Source organism: Mycteria americana, chromosome 1 (genome assembly GCF_035582795.1).
Source record: "Mycteria americana isolate JAX WOST 10 ecotype Jacksonville Zoo and Gardens chromosome 1, USCA_MyAme_1.0, whole genome shotgun sequence".
NCBI lineage: Eukaryota > Metazoa > Chordata > Aves > Ciconiiformes > Ciconiidae > Mycteria > Mycteria americana.
In genome coordinates, this window is record NC_134365.1 from 193197810 (window position 1) to 193222912 (window position 25103).

Consider the following 25103-nt stretch of genomic DNA (forward strand, 5'->3'; position numbering starts at 1 on the left):
CAGGTCTTCTTGTGCTCATATAGGTAGTTCCTATATGAGCACATTCCTTATTTGAAATGTGAAAAGTTGCATGTTTTGTTTTTCTCATGTAGCCTAATTTTTCAAGAAAGAAAAGAGAATATCTTTAAAGAATTTTTGTTTTAACTGTGATAGAAAGTTTTGACTACTTTTGTTTGACAGGACTTTGGATTAGCATGTAATACTTCTTGTCCTGAGTATGCAGGTTGTTTAATAGATCCAATGAATGCTTATTTAGACTACAGTAAGTATTTGTGGCAGAGAGCCTTGCCTGTGAATTCAGGCGTATCTCTTGGCAGCAGTAATTTGTATGGTCATCTGCAGATTCTGTCCAGTGATTTGACCTGCTCAAAACAAAGTTCTATTGGATGAGCATTAATTGAAGCCTTCATATATGTGTGTGCGTTTTAAGAGAAATTTGCAGTGCAGCTTAAATAAGCCTTAAATATGTTGAAGCAACAAAAATTGCACATGACTATCCAACGCGAATAAATGTATTTGTTCAAAGCAAGATGAATATGATGGAGAGCCAGTGAAATGCTGGAATGTGGTTGAGTTTCTAAAGTCATCAGCTTGATGCATTATTGTTGACTTTTTGGGGGGCAGAAACTAAGTTTTGGTCTTAATTGTCATTTGAACTAATTATATGTTGAGAGTAGTGTATATGCTAGACGGCTGCTGTGGTAACACCAACAGCTTTTGTTTTTCTTGAAAACTCAGGATTGTAAGTTGGAAGCTTACACTATGTCAGAGAATGAATAAACTTCAGTGTGTGGCTTTATAATTATTATAACCAAAAATATAGGTGTGTACTGTATCTGCTGATGTTATGAGGTGCTCAGTTTGTTTTCTGTTCCTCTTACCACGTTCCTTTGGGCTCTATTGAGTATGACCAAGCTTGTAGTTTAAGCCCTGATTTTTATGTCATCTCGTAAGCTTAAAAAAAAAAAGTTTTATTAACTTGATATATAGAGGGAAATGGGGAGGGGAAGAAAGGAAAGGGAGGGCACTGTTTGCTTATGTGCACCAGACTGTAATGCTCTCTGTTATCATGAAATGTCATTATCCCATTCTTGTTTCACTTCTCCTTCCCCCATATCCATATTACATTTTTAAGTCTTTTATGCAAAATACGTCAAGCCAGTTATTTAATCATCTTAACGGAAAAGTTTGGTTTTGGTTGAGTGCCGAATTTCAAAAAAATTGTATTAGCTTTTTAATCTCAGGCTAGAACTGTGAATGTGTGCCTGTCTCCTACCAAACATCACTGGCTTTGCATAGTCTTTATGAACAGTATTTATGTATATGAAGTTGGCCATTGCTCAGGAAGACAAGCTAACGGTGAAAAGTTTGTTGAAAACTCTAGATTCTAGGGATTGGGAATATATTGACTAAATATGTCTTTTAAAACAAGGATCCATTTTCTTACTCTTGTTTCAAAATATCCTGGAATTCCCTATCAGATCAGTAGCTATTGACAGTAAAAACAAAAAAAATACAGTAAACATGGTTGTCTGGCTGAGTAAGGTTCTCAAAACCAAACAGAGCCTTGAAAGCGTCCCAAACCCCAGGAATCATTTAAAAAAAAAAAAAAAGGTCAGTACCATCTGACGAACTTTGCTTCTGATTCTGTCCCTTAAAAAAGGGGAGGAGGAGAAATAACCTGCAGTTTTTAAATTTCTCCATCCCTGTTTATGAGAGTAGTCTCAGACATCTGTTTGTGCTGTGGTGCAGTCATGCTCTGGTGCTCCCTGCACCGAAGTGTGGCATGTTTCTGTGCCTTGGTTCACACGATGCCTGCCCCAGTGCTTTGGGGAGGGCGAGCGTGTTGGAGGTGGTCCCAGCTCTGCCTCGGCACACTGCGAGACCCGACCAGCATCCCCACATCCCTGACTGCTGGCAGGGATGTTCCTGGGCCTGCTTGATAGGATGGTCCCTCTCCTGCTGCAGCTCAGAGCCCCTGTACGTTGTGGCCATGCAATTTTGGGGCTGCCCCGATGCTCAGGTTCAAGTCCATCGGCAGTAAAATGGCTGGCCACACCGTAGCGTGCCGTTTTCTGGGTTAGGTGGCCAGGACGTTGGACTGGGTTGCATTCCCCCAGTCTTGTGTATTTAGCTGAAGCTCAGAGTTGAGAGGCTTGTGGTTAGCAAGTGTCTCGTGTGTGTGGTGAGGGTGGGACCCTGGGGAGGGACTGCAGTGCCCTGCTAAGTGAACATCCAGTTTTTGTTTGAATTTAACTCTTATTTTTGGAACCATGGGTGACTTATTCTTGGAACCCCGTTTTTCAGAAACCCATCTGCACGCAACGTTGCCAGGATTTCTGGTACAAATATTTTGTCATTTGCTCTTGAGACAATCTGTTGTTTCAGTCCTGGATGAAGTTTTGTAATATGTTGCTTGAGATATCATGGAAAAATATCTAAGTGGTGGTGTAATCTTCTAGGTGAAAATACAAGGTTATAATTTTTTTTTAGTAGAAAATGGATTATTTGGTTTTATCAGTGAACAAAATCTATAAAATCTTTTTTAAAAAACCCCAAGCCTCTAGTGCCCCTATTCTTTCCATATCTGATTGGAGCAGTTTGGTTAGATGTGAGCTACCTTTCTTTTGGAAGGAATATTTGGAGTTCTCACATTTGGTGCTCATTTTGCTCCATCCTTTCTCACCAATTTCATTTGCTCAGAGCATTGTGCCTGGAAGCCCGTTTGTTCTAATTTGATTTTTTTCCTCTAGAGACAGAGCTCATTCCCTTCACTAGTGCCTCCCTTTAGCGTACGGACAAAATCCTGCCTTTGCTAGACAATGATATAGTAGAAGAGTTGGTGAGAACTTTTAGAAGTTGGATACTAAAAACAAGGCTCAATCTTTACTTTTGAATGACAATTCTTATTCTTTATGAGACTTGTGTGATGCTGGACAAATCTCTCCATTTCCCCCGTATATACGTGTACAGAGATAGATGGTACTTTGGTGTGTTGTTTTAATAACAAATGGCAGTATGCTACAAATACATTTCTTAGGGAACCTATTCTGAATACTCTTGAGTCTTAAGACCAACAGCATTGGGTTGTCAGTGTTGACCCTTCTGGTATTGCCAACAACGTGCTCTTCCCTTGGGTGATCGTGTAGGGGGCAGAGGAAGGTATTGTAGGCTGGTTGCTCATGGTAACACCATGAGTAGCTACATCAAGGGGTAACTGGTGAAATTCTGTTTACTTGGATTATTTTTTTTACTTTTCAGTCTTTAGATGTTTGTATTATCCTTCTCTTTTTCTTCCAACCCCAAAGAATGAAATGGAAAAGTCCTCTAATAAGGGGGATGTCAGGAGAACTGCTTTTTGTCACTGAGTGGGAAAGAAAGGGGAATAAATGCATTTGCCATGGTTGATACTAGAGTGTGTATGTTTACCTTTTCTCATGGCTTTCCTATTTAATGGCAATCTCTGAAAAGTTAAATCCCCAACCTAGCAAATAGTTTAAGATTTCAAATGAATGGGAAAAAAAAAAAAAAATCTCAGTCTTCCAAAATAGCCTTCTGGAGGTGAATCTCATGGAACCTGCAGGCAGGTCCAAAACCTTGGGAAGAAGCTCCAAGATACTATGGGAGAAAACTCTAATTGAGAGTTAGGTCAGCTTTGTGTCTGGGAAAGCTGTTGCAGATGAGACTGCTAACTGTAAAGAGAGAATGATCTCCTCCTGCTCCAAAACTGGAGCATGTGTTGAGTGGTTGCCAGGTTTATTTTGGCAAAAGCAGCATTGGAGGTGGTGGCTGATACTAAAGGTGTGCTAAGAAAAGCTCCTTTCTGCAACGAGCAGCTTTAAGTTTGAGCAAGCTTCGCATACTCACAAAATTAATGTAGAGTTCTTACGAATGCTGTTCCTTTCGGCACTCGCCCCTCTTCCCATTCCTGTAGCTGGGCCTAGGAGCAGGCAGGCGGTGCTCCTTGCTTCGCCATTCCAAAGCCATTCTTTCTCCTGGTGCTTCTCTTGCTCTTCTTTTGCTCTCTGGATACCATGCTCCTGGCAAGGTTTCAAGCGCTGGTAGCTCCTCCGTGCAGGAGAGGTGGGCAGGTCTGACAGCACGTAGCTTTGCTGGTGTACTTAACTTTCACTTGTCTTCTCCCTGCAAAATAAATAAATAATTGACGCGTGAAGGGGAAAAGCGTGGGAGGAAAAATGTCAGGAAATTCAAAGGTGAAGCTATTTCCTCCCTCAGTAATATTTTTCTTCTGTGTGTTGTTTCTTCTCTTCAAACAATGGGGTGAGTTTGAATCCATTCTTAACTATCAGCCTTGCCATTGTTTATTCATAAATCCTTTCATGTGTGTGACGGACCTCAGGAAAAACCCACACTTCCATTGTGAGTCCTCTGGGCAGGCTCTCTGTAGTACAGTGCCAGTGCAACAGGGCTCCAGCCCTTCTTTGGGGTCCTCATGTGCCAATGAATTAGTATTAATGGTGAAGTATATAATGTGTGTGATTTAAAGGTGTAGGCTGTGAAATTTGATAACTCTGTCAAAGCCTAGCTTTTTTAAAAAGCAAATAAATAGCTCAGATACTTAGAATAAGGATTTCTGATGTTAATTACTTAAGTGTAACAGTGTTTGCTAGCTTTTTGTGTCTTTTCGTGTGTATGCACACACTTGCATGTGGGGGAAGGGGTGTTTTGCTGAAACAGGTGAAAGTTAGTTCTGTAGTATAAAACAGGAAGCAGATGGGTACTAATTAAAGCCCTGTTGATGATAAAAGGGTGACTGAGCTTTTGAAGCAGCTGCTTTCCTAATTTTATACATAGCTGGTACGTACTTTATATAAGAGCCGGCCTCCCCACACTTCATTGTTTTCGTGAAGCTGGAGGAAATGCGTGTGCATGTGCGTGCGTGCTGCCATGGCTGAGGGATGGCGCTTGCAGCGCTTGCTGTTTGCTTCCTTCTCTGTGCTAGAGAAAATGGTGTTTTCCGAACGTCTGACAAAGGTGCCAGGCACCTTTTCATCTCCCTCCTCTTCTCCCTTTGCCTTTCCACACGCGAGGAGGCACCGGGCTGGCGGGAGTGCCTGTTAGCAGCAGTGCTGTAGATAAGGGAGAGCAGCTTACTGCATGTTGCAGGTCTGCGTGTCTTGATTCATCTGGGAGAGAAAGTTATTTTTCGCAGCTCTCTGTTATTGCTCTCTTAGACTTTTGCAAAGTGGTTAAGAGAGTCAACAACCAGAATACCAGTGAGGGTGTCAGCCTCCTCTGCGTGTGACCCGCGATTGTCATTACGGTCTTCAATCTTCACAAGTACTCTTTATACTGCCTTTTCTCTTAGCTTGGGGCTTGTAGGATGGATAATAAACTCATCTTCCAAAAAAAGGAAACAAAAAGATTCAAGCATGTTGTATTGAAATGTAAGCAAAGGAAAAATAGCAGCAAAGCAGAGCAGATCTTCATACAGTAGAACTAGCAATGTTAATTGTAGTATTTTAATGCCCTGAATAGAAAATGAGTGTCAGACCTTGAGAAATAAATGGTAAAGTTTCTGTTGACTTGAGTAGAACAAGTTTTGTCCATAATGAATATATTGAATCTTTGAAACCTGCTTACTGGCAGCTTTTGCTGCTGGGAATTGGTGTGGGGGTATTGGTTTCTTCATTGGGGAACATGCCAGTGTTCAGTCCTGGTGTTGGAGACATCCTCATTCCAGTAGAAATAAAGTGACCTTGGTGTGGGCAGGAGGAGGAGGAGGAAAATTTTGGTCAGTGAAGGGCTTGAGTCTGGTAACATGCAGATTCAGGGCATGGCAGCTGAGATGTGGAGGAGTATCTTCTGTATGGGGAAACTCTTGTCATATTGGTCACATTTCTTAGTGAGCAGTACTTGGGAATCAAGATTATGTTCGGCTGAAGGTCTGATAGGGATGTTCTCTGGGTGTCTATTTGAAGAAGCAGCCTTTCTATTTTGAAGCTGCTGCTGGGGCTGCGGGTTCCTGACTTCATTTGAAGCAGAAACAGCTTAACTTGAGTGGCAGCCTCTGCTCCTACCACCCCGTAAGCCCACAACTGCCTCGGAGCAGCCAGAGGACCCAAAGTGTTCAGGGAAGCGTTGCCTGGTTCAGCAGCTGACAGTCCTTCCTTTGGTGTAGCCGAGCGACTGGTATCTACTGTGGCTCGTTGCTGTGGTGAAACTGCTGTCCAATACAAGTCATAGTCTTTAAATCCTTCTCTGTTAATGCTGTTAGTGGGGGTTATTCCCCCCATGTCTTTTCACTCTTGTGGGAAGATGACCACAAACTGCAGAGCTTCCTAACCTGGGACCTGCTCTTGTTTGTTCCTTGCATGTGAGGGGCTGACAAGTCTCTCCGTAGGAATGATCCCCAAAGCCTCTTGCCCCTCATGGCAGGAATGAGAAGAGGGAGTTGATGAGTCTGCCTCTTTCCCTGTCCCTTGCTAACATTGCTGATGGGTTTGTGGATGTCCCCTTCTAAACTGTGCACTTCTCTGCTACTGGATCTCTCCCTGGCTCCTGGCAGCTGAAAGGAGAACCACCCAAAGTGCATGGAAGAATGGCAATGTCGCTTTCTCCATTGGACAGTATGTCTCAGAGGATTTTCTTATTCCTAAGTCATCTGCATTGTCTGCATTTCTGGTTATGGGCTCAGTGAGTTGTGCTGCATCACTACAACCAAAACTATTTGCTGGAGTTTACCAGGTACCAGAACCTGGTCTGGGAGAGCTTTCCTTTGTGCACAGGCGGTAGGGTTGTGAATTCTCCTCTGCAGTATTGGTTTCTTAAATGTTCTGTTTTTTATGACCCCTCAGTGTTTGTCAAGAAGCTGCTGCTGTTTGAGTGTACTTTGACATCGTACCTGTGTTAATCTCTTTTGGCCTTATCCTTTAAACCAGCTTTTTGACGAAGTCTGGGGGCTGGGTTTAATCTGAGGCGGTTCTTGCTCTTTTTCTAGAGTCAGCAACTTAAAATTGTCTGTTTTCTTCCTGTGGTGTAGGTGTATTTAAGCCAGGATTACAGGAAAGCCAGTGCAATCAGAGAGAGGACATTTGACTGCCACTACCTTCCCTAGCTGCCTTCTGAAGGATTTTAGAAGTATTTTGGAGGCCCTGAGAGTTGGTGGGCTTCAAGGTGAGAACAGCTACAGTAGAGAGGGTGTGAGTTTGCCAACAGACTAGGTTAAAAAAATTAAAAATCTGTATGGTTAAGGCTGTTTGAGAAGTGGGCAGCCTCTGTGGCAATGCAGAGGAGTCATGCAAGCTGATGCAAAGGTGAGGTCTTCGCTGTGCCAGGAAGCAAGCGCCTTGTCACTGCTGCTCTCTGGCACGTTCTTCCTTAGGGCAAAAGGCCCTTAAGCCTGCTTTAAACGTGTTTCTGTGGCTTTTACTCGCCAGCCATACTGTGTAGAAATTGCTGCAGCTGGGGGATTTGTATGAGTCACAGACTTCTCTACAGGAGTGAATGTGTACACTTCTCTACAGTTCTCCTCAGGAGTGAATGTGTATCTTAATGCTTTGGTTGATCACGCTCAATCTTGAGTGTTTTCACGTTTGAATACTTAACACAAAAATACATGGAAATAGGTGAGAATTGCTAAAAATTTCATCTTTTCTGTTTAAAATATCACTTAATTTTTTTAAAGAGCTGTAGAGCATGGAGATTTGTGTGTTTGTTGTCAAAATTACTCAGCTATTACTCTCCTTGGAAAATCAGTCAAATGTGTTGAATGTGTATGTGTGTGTGGGATGGCTGCTGTTGTCAGGCAAACTTTGAGCAAGATAACTCTGAGCTTCCTTATCAGATGCCCCAGAGATGCCTGGCGTTGATGGAAGTAGGCAGCAGTGAATGAGGGGTCCTTGAATAATTGACAGAGGAGGAAAAAGGAGGATTGAGCCCATGTCTGTTTTGCCAGTTTCCATTATTTGAGCCTGACGCATGGAAGGCGTTTTTAAGTAGTAGGTCCTGAACTCAGCTGATGCCTTGAGAATTTCATTAAAAGGAGTATGTAATGGGATACTAGACTCTGGTAAAATAATAATTGGTGCCTGGATATCTTCAAGGTACTAGGTCCAGATCCTTCACTTGCTGCTCCAAAGCTGAGTTTTGGAAGTACCTTTTTTACAGAGCCAGTCTTGGAAGAAATGTTCTTCTTTCCTCCAGCTCCCTCTCCTTCCTAGGTAAATGAGGAACATGTAGTTAAATCCGAGCAGTGGTTAATTGTAGTCTTTTTAAGAGATACATACTTACTCTTGCAGCAAAAAGCCAACTAGCTTGTAAATGTTGAGGTCCAGTCTCTGCCCTGTGAGCAGATAATTATTCTGTTGTTATCTTCTCTGATTTTATTACTTTTATTCCAGGGGGTGAGTAGGGAGTAAGGGAGGAGGAAAGAACAAGAGAAGGGGTAGGGTAGGTAAGCTTTCCTATTATTATTTAAGGCCAAGCACTGTGAAGTGGGAACATTCAATATTGCTCAAGTGTTAAAGCAGATAAACTGCAATTATTTATGTTTACTCTCAACTTCTACCACTGTTTTTTTGAAGCTTCAGATACCAACTTTGTCATACAGAGGCTCCAGTACAATATTGCTCTATTGGAGAGGCTCCTTTGATGTAGCTTTGTCAAGCTGGCATACCTAAATTTAATTGAAAATAAAAGCAGAGAATGGTAATGCCTGGTGTCAAGCCTGGCATATGTACAACTGGTGGTGGGGAAGAAAGGGAAGAAAAATTAATTGATTAATGCACAAGGTCTTATCTTTAGGAAAACTATTTTTGCCCCAACTATTATTGCTCGGTTGGCAATAATTTGGCTCAGCCTAATCCCCAGTTGCTATGTTTCAGGGGCTGACATAGCAACTTTGGAAGTTTACAGCTAGAAAAGGTCCATGAGCTCTTCTGATTTACAGGCATGCTGATCTGCTTTTTCTTGCACGTCTCCTTGTGCTTCTATTTAGTTACACACTTGAAATTTGGGGATGGGGGAGGGAGTTCTTCTGTTGTTGCTGGTTTGCCAGAAATGTTCTGCAGGCAAGTTGGTAAATGTGTTCCACCTCCAAAAGAAGGATATTTCTGGATGGCTGTAGCGCACTGAGGTTTGCTTGGGTAGACTGTGGATGTCTGTGGGGAGAGGGAGTTATCTTGCCAAGCACCTTTATTTTTGACTCGGAAGTCTATTTTCCTAGAAAATGAGATCTTTCAAAGTTCATGTTAGGGGGATCCAAAATAAGGTGGGTTTAGGTGGGGTCATTCACTCTGCCTCTTGAGAACAGAAAGAGTTGGTTTTTTGAGCCTGTGTGCTTGGAGGACTTGAGGCATGAATGTGATGTTATGTCAAAACTCAAACTCTTAAATTTTGAAGATACATTTTTCACAAAGGTGGCCAAAGGAAACACGTAGTGAAACAGTCACGTTTCTTCTCTCTTATTTATTGGGATTCCTAAGACTTCTGTAACGGAAGAGAGGCGGAAATCCTGCTGCATGAGAATTGAATGCTTGAAAGATAATGTCCAACTTAACCCTATAGAAAAAATCCTTGAGAAATTCCTGAAATGTAGTTCCGTAGTTTCTACTTTGGCACAGAGACTGTTTTGTATGACTTGTGTGACTTTTGGAATGATGTCTCTCTTTTTGCTAATCCAGAGGGCATATTCTTAGGAGTCACAACGGGTTAGTAATCATGTCCACAGCAGACCGTGATCCTGATGAGCAGCGGGGATGGCATGTAGTTCAAAGTCTCTTTTCTAACTCTCTGCCCTAGTGTCAGGGTGAATGTAGGCAAACCGTGCCTTGCTGGGGCTCTGCCTCTTCCAGCTGTGTTACCTGCAATGCCTGGGTGTGTGTGAGCTGACTCCAGAAGAGCTTTGTTGGTTTTCCTATGATTTCAAAACCATCCTTCAGCAAATATGGTTACCTTATATTGTCTCTTTTTTTTAACGTCCTGTTTCTTGCTCCTTTTTGTTTGTGTTTTGTTCTGACCATGCTTGTGAGCCAAATCATAGCTGTGTTTACAGGTTGCAAATCTGTGTAAAATTATGAATTATCTTCTTGCTGTTGTAAGTCAGCAGCGGACAGGAAGAAAGTTGAAAAAACTGAATAGGCAGCATATTGCTGCGTAGGCACTTAATGTTGTTACAGTGTGATATAAGTTAAAATATTGCTTATTTCCTCTTTGCTGTTCAAAACAACCTGAAGCATGTTATGACCAGGATCTAAACAATAACTGAAAAAGTAAAAACAAACGTTTTAACAGAGAAAGGCATGGCCTGCCAAATACTCTGCGTAATTTATGACTACATGAATAATCAACAAACAAAATGCTTGAAAACACCTGACTTTCTGGGGGAACACTTTAATTTCCTTTTAAAACAAAATGAAAATGTGGAAACATTCCCTGTAATATCTTCAAAACTGAAAATAATAAGAAAATTAAACAAGAGCAGCAAGGGCTGCAGTATCTGCTGGAGTTTGCCAGCAGTTTAACAAATCTGTGGACATAAACCCATAGATGTATCCATGACAAATTATTATAAAACTTCATAAACAAACGTGGCTAGATAAATAATATTGGAAAACAAGCCTCAGTAAACATGCTTGCTTTTTTCTGTTTCATCCTTGTTTTTAAAGAGGCCCTTATGCAATCCACAGAATAAATAACTTCCTGTGTCTTGATAGCTATTGCAAATGACAGCTCCTACTGCTGACATTCCTGCTATTTTTAATCTGATGTAAGTTTGTGTCCTGTGATATTTTTTTATTATTATTATTTTTTGAAATGCGTGCCCCATTCTGACCTAGGAAGCCAACTCTCTCGGGAACAGAGCTTGCGCATCTTCAGAGCTGTGCAAGGGGCTGTGTTGTCTGAACATCTGTGAGAGGGAAAACTAAACTGCAGTACTTAAAAGAAGCAAAAGCGGGCAGAAGGAGGCAAATACTCAGCAAGTCCCTGCAGACTGTCTTAAGAATTTCTTGTTGCAGCCTTTTAAATTGGGTAAGGCATTTTAGCTCGCTGTCTCAGCTGTACTTTTGCCGTAGCGCTTTAGTGCACGTCTGGGGAAAGCTAGAGGAGAGCTCCTCTGCCTTCCCTGTCTTTGGGCAAAGGCTCGGGAGGGATGGGAGGCCCATGGCAGCCTTTGATTGAGAAGTTGGATGTTGCAGTCCTTAAATCTGAATAACTAGCCAGGCAGGCTTAGGCTGCCCAGTTACCCGTGGGCTTTTCATTGAAGGAGGATAAGAACGATGATGGTGAAGTTTGTACCAAGCAAAGACTGTGACCTCCAGGAGGAGGGAGCCTAATCCAAAAGTTGATTTTGAGCTCAAAAAAGAGCTTTTTGAGTTCGTGGGATTAGTGAAGGGGAGTGGAAGGCTTTTCAAAAACTGTGTTTTCTTCTCTGAACTGATGAGGGTGATGGCAACGTCCTTCCTGGGATACCTCCTGTTGCACGTGGTAGTCCCCAGTGCGCCCAGAGACTCCTTGTGTCAGGCTCTGTCCAGGGGAATGGGAGAATGAGTGATGTCTTCTCCAAGCAGCCAGTGAGGCCGGTCTCCTTGCGAATATCAAATGGAGAGAAATAGTAATGAGGGGAGATTAATTAGACCTAGTTAGCAGGAGAAAAATAGCAGCCAAAATGCCTAACAAAGCTCATTTTTGCATAACAGCATCCCACTCTGGGAAATGTCTTGGTTTGTGTCCAGCGTGGTTCTGCACTTCTCTAGTACCAGCTGGATAAGTAAAAGGTCCTAAGTCACAACCGTGTGGCTCATCTTCCTTTTTATTGTCCTCATTGTAATATTTTCCTTAAAAAAAAAAAAAGATGTTTGAGTATTGTGATGAATGCTGATGCATGAGAGCTCTTGAGCTTACTCTATTAATTCCATTCTTGTCACTAAAAACATGCTTTTCTCTTGTCCTTTTTACTCTTCTCATTTGGGAAGGAGGAAAGCAAGTAAATACAGAGCTGATGGTTTAAGTCACTGTTGCCAGATGACATTCTATGGGAATGTGGACTTGCCAGTATGTAGATTGTAAATAGTCCTTTGATTTAGTAAGGGTATGTTAAGTACAGAGCACAGCCTACAGTAGTGAGGGAATAGGAATGCTTCCAAAACTGGTGTGAGGGAAGAAATTACGCTTTAGATTTCCCTCCTCTGTGTGCCCAGCTTGCTCTGAGAAATAGTACTCTGCCTCCTGTAGCCTACTGAAAGTTGTGAGTGTGTCGGGGTAACTTGGTTCAGAGTTGGTGCTACACGTTTTGCAAGATTGGGCGACTGTGGCTTTATAATGCTGAACAGATGTCATAAAACCCAGTGATGAGCGCCAGCATTTCTTGAAACTGCAGCCTGGAGAACGTCACGGAAAGCAGCGTTCGAGAGGAAGACGCTGGCATGAACAGTGCAACCACCCGTCAGGAGTCCTCCGAGTCCTGAGACCCTCTTGCGAGAAAATAAACTAAAAACCCTTTAAGTATAAACCACACCTTATGTGAAAGAGGGTGGCTGCAACTGGCCAGACAGCGGAGAGTAGCAATGTACACATAGAATATAGCTCAAGGCTATAATGAAATTTGGATGAGGGCTTTTTGTGGGCATTGTAGTAGTAAACCATGTTATATAAAATCTACTAGGCTATGGGAGCAAGCTTGAATTGGAAAGAGCTTTCCCAAAGAGAGTGTGCTGGTGGTCTGGCATGCTTCTGTGGTGGTGGTGGGAAAAAGTACCAAGGCAAACTGTGTTCAAAGAAACTGAGTAGAAACACAATACCTAGTATACGTGCTGCCTCTTTAGGATGTACAAAAAGGAGTAATTGGAAATTGGTACTTGCTTCTTGTAACTTTGGAAAAAAGAACAAGTATGAAAAACAGAACACACAGAAAAATGAACAAATATTGACTGCGGAAGGCAATATCCTTTAGCTGTGTATTTGCAGATGATGCAGTAGTTTAAAGAGAACTTAAATCTGATCCTGTTTAAGCTATTTTAATAAAAACTTAAGAAATCTATTTTTTTCTGCTAATATTTTGTTAACAAGAAAATGATATATTATTTTCTTTTTATATGTGAGACAGATAAAGGGAGAACTGGCTAGAGGAAAAATAAATAGTAAAAACAGTGGCTTTATACACTGGGCTGTACTCACACGCGAAAGAAACTAAAGGAAAGAGAAATGTCCCTGTCTTCTTTCCTCAGTTTCTCTTGGTTACTACAGCAACATCAGATTTTTACAAATTAGGTGGAATCCAGAGGGTGGTTGTTATTTTTAAGCTGACGCTGTCCACTTACAAATGTGAAACCTTCAGCATCTTTACGACTAGATGCAGTTAAGAATCTCTGAAGATACACTAAAACAAACAAACGAACAAAAAACCCCCACTGAACTCTGTTTTATTTTCCCTTTTGTAGTTTTGGGGACTATACTTAAATTTTGCTAGCCTATCCTTGCACTTGCTGTAGTCAAAATAAAGATCAAATGCATAGTGAGATGTAGCGTAAGATATCGTTCAGCCTGTAAATGGAAGGCTTTGCCCTTCTTTTTACAAGACTTGCAGTTTCCTTCAGCCAGGGATTTCCTGTGGGGCACAGCTAACCCTGCTGCAAAGGAAGCTTGCTGCTTTCATTGACTCTTTGTTTCTGAAAAACTAGTATTCAGTGACACCCATGTCCGGAGAATTTGGCTCCTTTTCTTGCTAAAGAAAAAGCTCCCTCTGCTATGCTGGTACAAGTGTAATAAGTAGATTTTTTTTTTTTTTTTTTTTTTTTTTTAAATCTGCACAAAGACTCAGTCAACCCAACTTTTTACATTATTGCATCTGTACATTGCCCTTGGTATGTTGCTCCTCAAGGTAAGAAATACAGACAGGCTTGGTGGCTTTCCTGCTGACAAGCAAACATCTCTCTGCTGCCTGTGTCAGATGAGTTTTGTGCATTGTAGGAGTCGTGGGTGCAGTGCTGTAGGTGTGCTTGGCTCTGCCCGTGGATCCACGGCTGCAAGAAGGCAGCTGCTCTTTCTCTCTGTCCATAAGGAGAGGTCTATGGTCAGGCAGTGGGTGTTGTTGCAGGTGAAATAAGTCGTCGAGCCTCTCCAGCCTCGAGCTGCTCCATCCATGGGCAGCACAGTGAATGGGGAAAGTGTCGTGGACTTAGCCCACGTCTCCAGTGCATCCTGGTTTGCTTTACCAGCCTCAGTTTTAACTTATTTTCCACTGTTGTGGGTAGCCCATTGCTTGTAAATCCATCAGGTCGCAACAATCATTCCAACCCTTTAGGTTATCAGTGATTTTGTGAAAGCAAATAGTCTTGATCTATGAAGATGAACACAAGATTTGTGGCTCCCTGGTAAAGCGTCCTACTGAAACCAAACATTTAGGGTTAGGTCTGCTTGTGCCTTTACCTAGGCAAGTGGCAAATGGCTACTTTGGTTATTATGCAGAGCTTTTAACATGTAAAGCTTATGTGAATCCTCAGGCAGGGATCTTTCCAATTGTTTCACTTATCCTATTAAAACTGTTGGAGTAATCATATCTATTTTTTTCTCTCCCCCCCGCCCCCCAGTTTCTTGGAAGATCTCTGCATGTCCACAAAGGCCAATGCAGAAAATGAGCCCTGTTTTCGGACTATGATGTTTCTCACCTCTGTGGTTTACACTGAGACTTTGGCCTATTTCTCACCTTATTGCTTCTTTTTGGTGAGAACCTGTTTCTAGTGCTCCTTTTAAGATGATCTGCTGGTCTAATTAGTACTGATATATTTAGCATGTATACACATTTGTAGCTCTTCATTAGAGCTAACGAATGTCAATAAAAGGCAGCTTAGTTTTAGAAATTAAACAAAAAGGGGGAAGCTTTCTATAAACAGTGCTGTAGTCTTTGTGATGAATTGGGTGTAACTGTGGAGAGTGGCAAAGGTGAAACAGGCTGTCTGTTAAACAGGAAACGAGTGATTAACATTTTTTGTCCTACTGATCATAATTATTCCCACTGGCTGAAAAAAAAATAAACACCCCTTCGTCTCTCTTTACTATAGTCGCAGAATAAAATTTTAAGCTATTAGTCATTCTGGCATTGTATGGATGAACTGCTACTTTATTACTCCAAATTTTTATTTATTTATTTTAATAAACTTTGCTTATAATTGTGATTTGTGTTTTCCTTGCAATAACCTGCTTGTACTCTGCGTTCAAGGACAGCTTTGCCTCAAACCGTTACCACTGCTGTGGTGCCTGCATCCCCTCCACAGTTGCATTCCTGGTTGCTGTGTTAGAGCCTGCAGTGCATAATTGTGAGAGCACTACCTGCCCGTCACACACAGCAGCAGCCCTCCTCATGGCTTATTGCACTAAAGATAATTTTAATGGTTTTAATCCCTTTGATGAGCACACATTAGCAGTGGTGCATGGTGCTAATCTTGGCTGCACTGTCATTTGGTGTGGCATTGGCATATCTGCAGGTGTTCTTTCGCTTACCTTTCTTGAACAAAAGATACATTTTTCTTGTACATGTGATGGCCCATATTCTATGGGACTGTTTTGAAAGACATTAATTATATCCCTGACCTCTGATGGTTTATTAATTGAATCCTTTATTAGCTTTTCTATGATAGCACCTGGGATTGATGTCAGGGCACCCAGGTTATGCATGCATCCTCCTGCTTTGCTGTTTTTGCGTTACTGACGTAATTGCAGCACAGGCTGCTTGCGAAGGCCAGAGGTCTGACAGCGCTTAAAGAGGGAGGAGAAGAGGCCCCAGTTGTAAGGGCATCCTGACTTTGAAATGTTCCTCTTCAGTGAAGCCTCAGTGTTGGCCTCCTGTGTCACTAGTGAACTTGGGAACTGCTTCTTCATCGTAAGCTATATACGTACATACGCATATATATGTTCCATATTTGTGGACAACAGAACTGCTTATTTACAAATATGGAACCCTTATATTTGTCAAACGCTTTTTTTCCATCTGTTGAAATAGAAAGCTTACAGCATCAGTTTTGTAAAGCCAGTATTAGGATTTCTCTGGATCACCAAATACATAGTTATCCCTGAAAGCTTTGAATTTTCTTCATTTGATATTTATTTCTTCCCTTATTTTCTACACTTCACAACTTTTGTTTTATGCTGATGGCTATTTGCTTTTGTTCTTTTATAACACTGTGCTGCCTTCTTATTGTTGCCTTTCTTTCACCTCTGAAAACCGATAGCTTTTAGACAAACCTGTTGGCTGTCTTGGCTTCCCAGATGATTTTACCAGAGAGGGAGGAAGTTCCATTTGACAAATCCCTTTTAAAAATCTCACAATTTTCATATGCATCTTCGTCTGTTGTTTTTCCCAAGTGTCACTTAGTTTCCTCGGCTTTGAAATGCTAGCAAATGTTTATATATTTGGTGTATGCTGTGTTGATATTATATCATGCCTGTATTGTGGTTATAGAAATAAATGTAGTTATAAAACGGAGTATTGGCACTGATATAGATGATTGTTAACCTGGTTGTGGCTCTGTCTCACTCTTGGAGGTACAGAAAACATGAGGGTGGTTATAAGAAGTTTTGATTGGCGGTCATCACATCTGAACAGTATCCAGGAGTGCGCTTGCCCTGTGTGTGTATACTTCCCATTTTCTGCTTTACATTTTTGATGGGTTTTATGCTCATTCTTTCTAAATGCCCATGTAGAGGAAGTAGGCAGGTGTTACCATCTCGTTAGAAATGTCCAAACTGCTATTATGAAACAGTGCTTCAAAGGAGTCTGCCTAGAATGAAGAGGAGGGCGTCTGGGGATAGCAATTGGGAATTACTCAAATACATGTCAGTAGAGTTGCCAGTTCTGACACGTAAGTATGCATAGTCAAGTCCCTTAAACATCAATGTCTGGAGCTGTATTTTTCTGTTACTACATACCATGTTCCAGAGGAGAAAGCTCCAGTGGTTGTGAAATCCCATCCAGTCGCTAGTGCCACGTGTGGCAGCAGGATACAACCTGGAGGATGGCCAAGCCCCTTTGGTGTCCTAAGTTTTTTAGTCTTCTACAGCTATGAGAAGGAAGTGTAGGAGAGTATAAATCTGTGGACTTAACTGCAGAATGCGCAGGACTTAGATCAATGCCACTGACATATGGTCACAGGAGACCCCCCTGTGTGCAGGAGAGACGTGTATAGCGAACATCTAGTGATAACATAGAGTCTGTCCCATTCTTGTACATTCGTGAGGGGAACAAGGGATGCATTGCTGAAATCTTATCAAATGAAACAGTCTATGAAAGTACCTCCATGTTTGGAGATGGTGTTTCATGGGTGGTATTCTGGGGAAGACTCTCGCTATGCCACCATCTGTAATCAAAAGCACAGAGAAACAGTGCAAAGTCCCTCTAGTAAGATTGAAGTGTTTCTTCACTTTTTCCAGCTGACACTTCTTCACCATATAACAGCACAGGACAAAAATGAAGTCAAACAAAAGCACCCCCCAAGAACAAAGGACCCAAAAAAGCATGACCTGTTTAGGAGGAAATCCTGCCCTTCCACCTTCATGCAGCTGCAGGTGGCAAATTGCCAGCATCTTCTAAATATGACATTTTGACCTAAGGCTGACATGCTTTCTGTCCATGCTTTCTATAATCTGACAACAGGGAAGGTTTCTGAGCTGTAATCAAAGAATACTGCAATTGGGTGGCAAAGATAGCTATTTCATTAGCATTTGAAGCCTCTGACACTGCAGTCAGATGTGTGGTTGTGTTGGTGAACATCGTAGTATAAGGAACGCTTTTGAGAGAGAAATGCGGCTGAGGCCGTTTTATGAACAATTGTGCTACCTGATGATGAAACGTTTTTGGGTGTCCAGCACTAGTTCTGAGCCAAACCCAAGCTCCAAGCACAGCATCTGCATCTGAACTTCTTGTATCGCATAGTCATTAGATAAGACAAACAATATTGCCTTACACCAGACTTGTACCAAAGGAAATTCTGGTACATCTGGAGTTATCAATGTTCTCTTTCCTCTTAGCCTCCTCAGCCTCTCCCTGCAAATTTGGCAGGACGGTTGGAAACCACAGCAAAGCGGTTGCAGGCAGTGTAACTATTCCAAGCAGACCTGCCTGTTTCACCAGACATGGTCTAGCTTAGCCTTGGATAGATGCTTTGTGGTGCCACTTGCCACAGTTAGGCCCTGCTGCTGCTGTCTTGCTGTTAATGCTGAAGGAATCCTGAGCAAGTGTGGTGGTAAACTTCCTGTCCTTTGCGTGCTTTCCTAGGAGGTCTTTTTATGACTTCTTTTGAGTGGTGCTTGCCACTGAGGCTCCAAGAGGAGGGCGATTTGAACATGTGGACCTGCTGTAGAGTCCCTATACACAGACCTTGAGAGAGGTCTGATGTCCTCTGTAACGGCATATGGAAATCCTGGGGTCTTCCCTTCTCTGCTGCAAAGCTTTTGCTTTGGTGTTTTCTCCACAGAGGGACTCTGCTGGTTCTGAATCCTGCTGTAAGCTGGCAGTAACGTGACATGCTAACACAGCTGGCTCATGTGCCAGCCACCACTGATCATGGCAGACACCTCTCAAGAGTGACGATGTTAGCTGATGGCTCTCTGAACTTCGCTCCTACCAGTCCTCACCCCTGACTTTCTTGCCAGGTGTGGTCCTAGTGTAATATTCTCAAACTATCAGTTAAAATAAATAAATAAGCAATATCCCCCTTTCTCTTTTTTCTTTTTTTTTGAATTGTGATTATCTTAGAGGGTCACGGCAGAAGCAGTCTTGAGTGTCGTATTCCCTGAAAGTTTCTCTCCAGCTTCCAAATCCGTTTCAGATATTGTTTGAAGAGATCGGAGAACAACAGTCAGATACTGGGCCCCAATCTGTATTTGCAGCCATTTCAGCTGATGGTAGTGCAAGCTGACTAGCAACATGTGTAGACTGTCCCCTTGGATGAGGTGTAGGAAGCAGTGGATGGCTGAGATGTCTTCTGAATGAAAAATTGGTGGGCAGCCATTAGACTGTTAATTTTAATAGAAATACCTGACCTGTGTATTATGGAAGCAGTCCTGCTCTTATGGCCTCTTATGACCTCCCACTTTGTTATGGCTGCATCTGCCTCCAGAGGCCAACTCCTTCTGCCTTTGTTACTAGTTACTGGTGAATCTCTTCCGAGATGCCATGGTGTGCTTTATTGCAATACCATCAGCATATGCACCTTAGTAGCAAATCCACTTGTTTTTGTAAAATGTATGGACTGTTGCGTCCAATCCTTGCTCTCCCTTTTGATGGTTATCGCAGCACTGTGGCTGAAGCGGTGCTGTCTCTGCCCGTGTGTATGAAGGTGGGAGAGACCATGGGCACTTGTAGGTGCTTTACGACGTTTGGGTCTTGCAGCTCCCTGGATACTCACAGATCCACAGTTAGATCCTGCTTGGAGAGGTTTGCAGTGGGGTTAAGCCGGAGCTCTGCAGCAGGAGCTCTGCTTTCCCTCTCCCTTGCATGCTCCAAGGGCTGGGGTGGAGGAAAGACGGCCAGCGTGCCTTGTATGCTCTCTCTTCAGTAAGTACAGGCCTACAATGTTGTCAGGTTTAACAAAGCAACTGTGGTTTTGGGTGTTTCTCTTTAGTAAAACACCGAAACAAGTTGCTGAAAAAATAATTAAATACCTCAACTTTAATTGTAATAGGGGTATGATTTTTTCAGCAGTAAGTCAAGTAAAATTTAAGTTGCGTGTTTTAGTATGAATATCTCTTGTGTTTAAATGCAGTATTAGATATCAGCAGAGCTACTTGCACCCAAGGATTAAATGGCTGAGACGTTTATTTCTTTAATTGTTTTAAAACATAAAGCAGTTTGACTTTATTTGTTGCTTAGAAGAGCAGCAAGCAGAGCTGTGTGGTTTGACTGAATGATATAAACGTGTAGATTCAAAGGAATCGTTTTCTTGGCTTCATGAGTTTTATTAGCTGGTATGTGCTCATCACATTGCATTTAGCAGATTCTGGTTTTGCATATTTTGGCTCTTAAATCAGCGAGTAGCGATAAGCATATCCACAGTTCCCGGTCCATACGCTGAAGTATGGCATGAAGTCGGTTCGCAGACCAAACAGGAGCGGAGGCTCTCTGGGCTTTATCTCAAAGGCGGAAACTCAATCCCAGGAAACACCCCACAGGTGGCAGCAGCCCTGCTGCCGTCCCGACGAAGTTTTGATAAAATTCCAGCACAGATGCTCTCAGAATGATCTGGCATGCGTCGCCGCTGCACGGAAACCCGCCTCAAACTGCGGCCGCTTGCTTTTCGCGTCATTCGGGCCAGGTTTTGGGAGGCTTTGCTTCGAAGTCCTGCCGAAAGCCGCGGCTGGAGGTGTCTCGCAGCCTGCTGGGGCCGGCGGTGCCACCGAGAGCCCCGGCCGCTGACAGCCGTGCCGCTCCTCCGGCTGCCAGGATCCACTGCTGAAACTATACTTTTTTATCAGGTCGTGTTTGTGTCTGGCAAAGATTTGTAGACACAACATCATTAACAGCAGTGCATATTTTCACAAGATTTACCTCTTCAACACTTTTTCCAAGTTAGTAAATCATAGCTTCTTTAATGTCCTGCTGGCTGCGTGAAAAACAGGAATTTATGTAACAAGCTCTGGGCCGCAAACCTTTTCCTGTTAGGAAAATTTTTTTTTTCATTGCTGGCAGAGTTAGGAGACAGCTCTGTTACTCAAAGAGCGACCTCAGATGTCCTCAGTACAATAATACCAGATTCTAACATTTTTGATGACTAAGGAATAGCAGTGATTTCTTAAATATTTAACACTTCTGTTGCAGAGAAAAGGGAACTGAGCCTTAGCACGGCATTTTCTCTGCCTGATGTTTTGTGTGTTTGATATGCCTATTTTGATAGTAAACAGTAAGCCTGAGCCAACTGGGTATGTTTACAAAATACAGCAAAAAAATGAACTGGCGCAGGAGGTTTTTTAATCAACAGACGTGCAGAACAACTTTCTTGCGACATTTCTAGAGCTGGACTTGTGTCAGCCGGGGATTCGGCTGTGGCCCTCGAGTGAAAACAACGGGCTGTGCTGGCCGGCCTCACGAGGCTTCTCGGTCGGCCCTTGCGGCCGTGGGCAAGTCCAAAGAAGGATTTTTGGGCTTACCCTCCCGACGTGTTACCTGCACCTGGTGAAAATAAAATTTCAAGGCCTTCCCTAACGCCCTGTAGCTAGAGGGAGGATGAGATTTTGATTGCAGGGTTACCTGCAGTGAAGAGATACAGCCCTACGTTAATTAGTTAATATGAGAATGGCTTCCTTTCAAAATTGAATAAGGAAATGCTCAAAATTGTCGCTGGTGTTTGTTTAACTGGGATAGTTTGTTAAAGATGGTTCTTTGAAGGGGAAGGAGAGATTGGAAAGGCTTCCGAGGTTAGGCACATGGTTTGACTCCTTGCTGTGCTGGCTGAACAGCGAGCTGCCATGAGGCCATGCTCTGCTATCTTCTGCTGTCAGAGGGTGCCTCGTGCCCCTGTTTGGGGTGAAGCTGCACCCCTGGGGGGATAGTCTCAGGACAGTGCTGTCTGTAAGGTGTTACAGGACCGTAACACTTCCTTGCTGCCCTCATCTGCTGCAAGTCTCCTCTTCGACCCCAGAGTAACCACTCCTGTTGAGCTCTGCAGGTGGCCTGGCCTGCTTTGGCTGGTTGGCTTTCTGTGGTCCACAACGTGTCATGGCCCTTGCAGGGAATTTGAGCCTGTTGTCTCTGATTTGAGCCAGGCCCCATGAGATGATTGTTTTCACCTCGCATGCCTCCTCATGGTCTTTGCTCCTTTTCTTCTGTCAGCTATATGTACAGGCAATGGGGAAAGATGTGCATCTTTGAGAAAGCAGATGTACACAGGAGGACAGCTAGAGTAGAGAAGGTGAAGGAAGGCATTTCTGGAGATACTGCTGTCATAGGCAGCACTCTGGGTTGGGAAATACAGCAAAAGCAGCCGGAGACCAGAGCAGTGGCTGTGTCCCTTGTCCTCTGGTTTGCCTCACAAGGCATGCAAAGCTCCGTGAGCTGTATCATCCTCATGGCTTGGTGCTGTGGTGGGTCTTGGGGGTCAGGTTAAAATCTTAAGAGAAGACAGATGGGAGGAAAAAGGTAGGAAAACAGGAAAGACAGAACAGGTTTTTTGTAGGTCTGGCAGCCATTTAGTGTTTTGAGATAACTGGCCTACTGGCCTGCTGGCCAAGATCAGCCTTACTACTGCTTTCTAGAAACAGTCTTCCCATTTTTGCTCCCCCAAGTTTTTCTTTAGACAACCTGCTAAAAATGACTATGAATGGCAGGCAGCTGCTGCATCATTGATTTCTCTGCCATTGAGGTCTAATTTCTCGTTTACCCATTTCATACGTTGTTTTGCGGTTCCCTCCTACTTGTTCTGCATGAATTGCCGTCCTAGCGCAGACCGTGGGTCCCCATGTAGACTGTGCTGCTGTCCACCCTCCTACCAACATCTATGGCTGCCTAGTTCAGCACTCTTTGATCTTGTGGCCTTTTGTTAGCCGTTAAGTCAAAATATAGGACAGCTTTTCTGTTGATATAATGTTCTTTACATGTGCTCAGCAGAAAACTACTTGAGGAGAAAAATGTTTATCTACAGCTTGCTAATGCAAAGGGTAGTCTCTTGTTAATAGGTCAACCTGCGGGCTTGGATTTTGGATTTTTGGAATTTTTTTTCTTCTTTTTTTTTGGATTTAAGAACAAAACATGAAACATTACTCGTGACTCAGGAGATAATGAAAAGCTTCGGTACCTCTGGTCAGTCTTGGCACAAGATATCTTGTGCCCTCAGGTATTAGAAGAGTCAATTTTGCATATTAAAATGTTGATTTTGAAAGAGAAGATGGTTTTAAGACTGAGGTTTTAAATGCAATTTTGTCTATGCTCTTTGCATTCCTTTCTCCCTTATAATTTCTTAGGCAATTTGTGATGTTTATTTATAAAAATTAGAACTTAATCCTCAACTGGTTTTCTATATGTGTTTTCTCACATAACACAAGTAATATAAACCTCACTAATATTCAGTGGCAACACTCACAGGCTGGTATGTTTGCAGGGTTTAGGGATGTGCATGATGAGATGCCATTATAAGGACCGTAGAACAGGATCTGGCATTCCTGAACTTGGCTTAAAATAATAATAAAAAATAAATCCCTACATGCAATCACATTCAACTCATTCGACTGAAGCTGATAATGAGATCTTCAGTCGTCTTCTTGGTCTTCTGGTATATTTTGTCTCCTTTATGAGGAATTTGTATTTCAGAACAGTATTTCCTTCAGTATTTTATTTAACTTTTTATAATGTCAGATGTGATCGGGCCACATGACAGACAAATTGACATGGCAACTCTCTGCAAGCTCGTTTCAGCCAGTTCTGAGTGGTGAGCTGATAAAAGATGTTTCCAGACTGGCGTGTTTTCCCATTTCATGATTGCCCCATGTTTTCTAACAAAATGAGAGTATGTTTGCAAAGACAAATATTAGTACACCATAAAAGAAGCATGTTTTCTCCATTTCTTACACCTTATTTTGTTTTTCAGAATTCAATCCGTCACAACCTATCTCTGCACAGCAAGTTCATCAGAGTGCAGAATGAGGGAACAGGGAAGAGTTCCTGGTGGATGCTCAATCCTGAAGGAGGAAAGAGTGGCAAATCTCCTAGGAGGCGAGCGGCATCCATGGATAACAACAGCAAGTTTGCCAAAAGCAGAGGCAGAGCTGCCAAGAAAAAAGCATCCCTTCAGTCTGGTCAAGAGGGAAATGGTGACAGCCCCGGATCGCAGTTTTCGAAGTGGCCTGCAAGTCCCAGCTCTCACAGTAACGATGATTTTGATAACTGGAGTACATTTCGACCTAGAACTAGCTCTAACGCTAGTACAATTAGCGGAAGACTTTCTCCTATTTTGCCAGAGCAAGATGATCTTGGAGATGGGGATGTGCACTCCATGGTATACCCATCATCAGCCACCAAAATGACTTCTACTCTACCCAGCCTTTCAGAGATGAGTAATTCTGAGAACATGGAAAATCTTTTGGATAACCTTAATCTCTTGTCACCTAATACGTCAATGACTGTGTCAACCCAGTCTTCATCTGCAACCCTCATGCAGCAAACACCAGGTTACTCATTCGCATCCTCGACCACAAGTATAGGTTCACCAAATCCAGACTACAGGAAATTTACGTATGCTCAAGCTAGCATGAACTCTTTGCCCCAGATTCCTATGCAGACTCTTCAAGACAGTAAATCAAGCTATGGATCGATGAGCCAATATAACTGTCCCGCAGGACTTCTGAAGGAGTTACTGACTTCCGATTCTCCGCCGCACAATGATATCTTGGCATCAGTAGACACTGGTGTTTCCCAGGCTGGTGGCAGGGTGCTCGGCCAAAGCGTGCTGATGGTCGCTAACTCGGTGATGCCAACTTATGGCAGTCAACCGCCCCACAACAAAATGATGAACCCTAACACCCGCCCTCACCAAGGACATAACCAGCCGACACCTGCAGTTAATGGTCGTGCCTTGTCACACACAGTGAACACCATGTCACATACTTCAGGTCTAAATCGCTTGTCGACAGTGAAGACTTCGTTACAAGTGCCTATGAGTCACCCGATGCAGATGAATGCTATGAACCCGTACGCCCCTGTTAACAGTTGCAATGGCTACGGAAGGGTGGGAATTGTTTCCCTCCACCAGGAGAAGCTTCCCAGTGACTTAGATGACATGTTAATTGAACGGTTGGACTGTGACATGGAGTCGATTATCCGTAATGACCTTATGGATGGAGAAACGTTAGATTTTAACTTTGACAGTGTATTGCCTAACCAAAGTTTTCAGCACAGCGTAAAGACAACCACGCACAGTTGGGTGTCAGGCTAGGATGTAGTAGGAGGTAAGCTGTGCTTTTTCTAATAAATCTGAAAAACAACTAAAGGGAAAAGAGATGTCAAAATGCTTAAAATCTGGGTGGTCTTCTGTGTAGGCCTGTGAAGTGCCTCTATTACAGTCAGTCCTTTATTAGTTTGTAAATCAAGTTTGCACTGGTGCATTAGGATTGCCATGTACCAACTTCTGTTACTTCATGTGGAGCACTAATGTTTTGCCATT

General features: G+C 42.8%; 1 protein-coding gene across 1 annotated transcript in view; it reads left to right on the forward strand.

The window, feature by feature from the left end:
* FOXO1 (forkhead box O1) overlaps positions 1–25103 on the forward strand; it is a 64380-nt gene that overhangs the window by 38302 nt on the left and 975 nt on the right. Inside the window, exon 2 of the mRNA XM_075490290.1 lies at positions 23532–24888. Coding sequence (XP_075346405.1) covers positions 23532–24875 — 1344 coding nt within the window. The 3' untranslated portion in view covers positions 24876–24888. The remainder of the gene's footprint in view (positions 1–23531; positions 24889–25103) is intronic.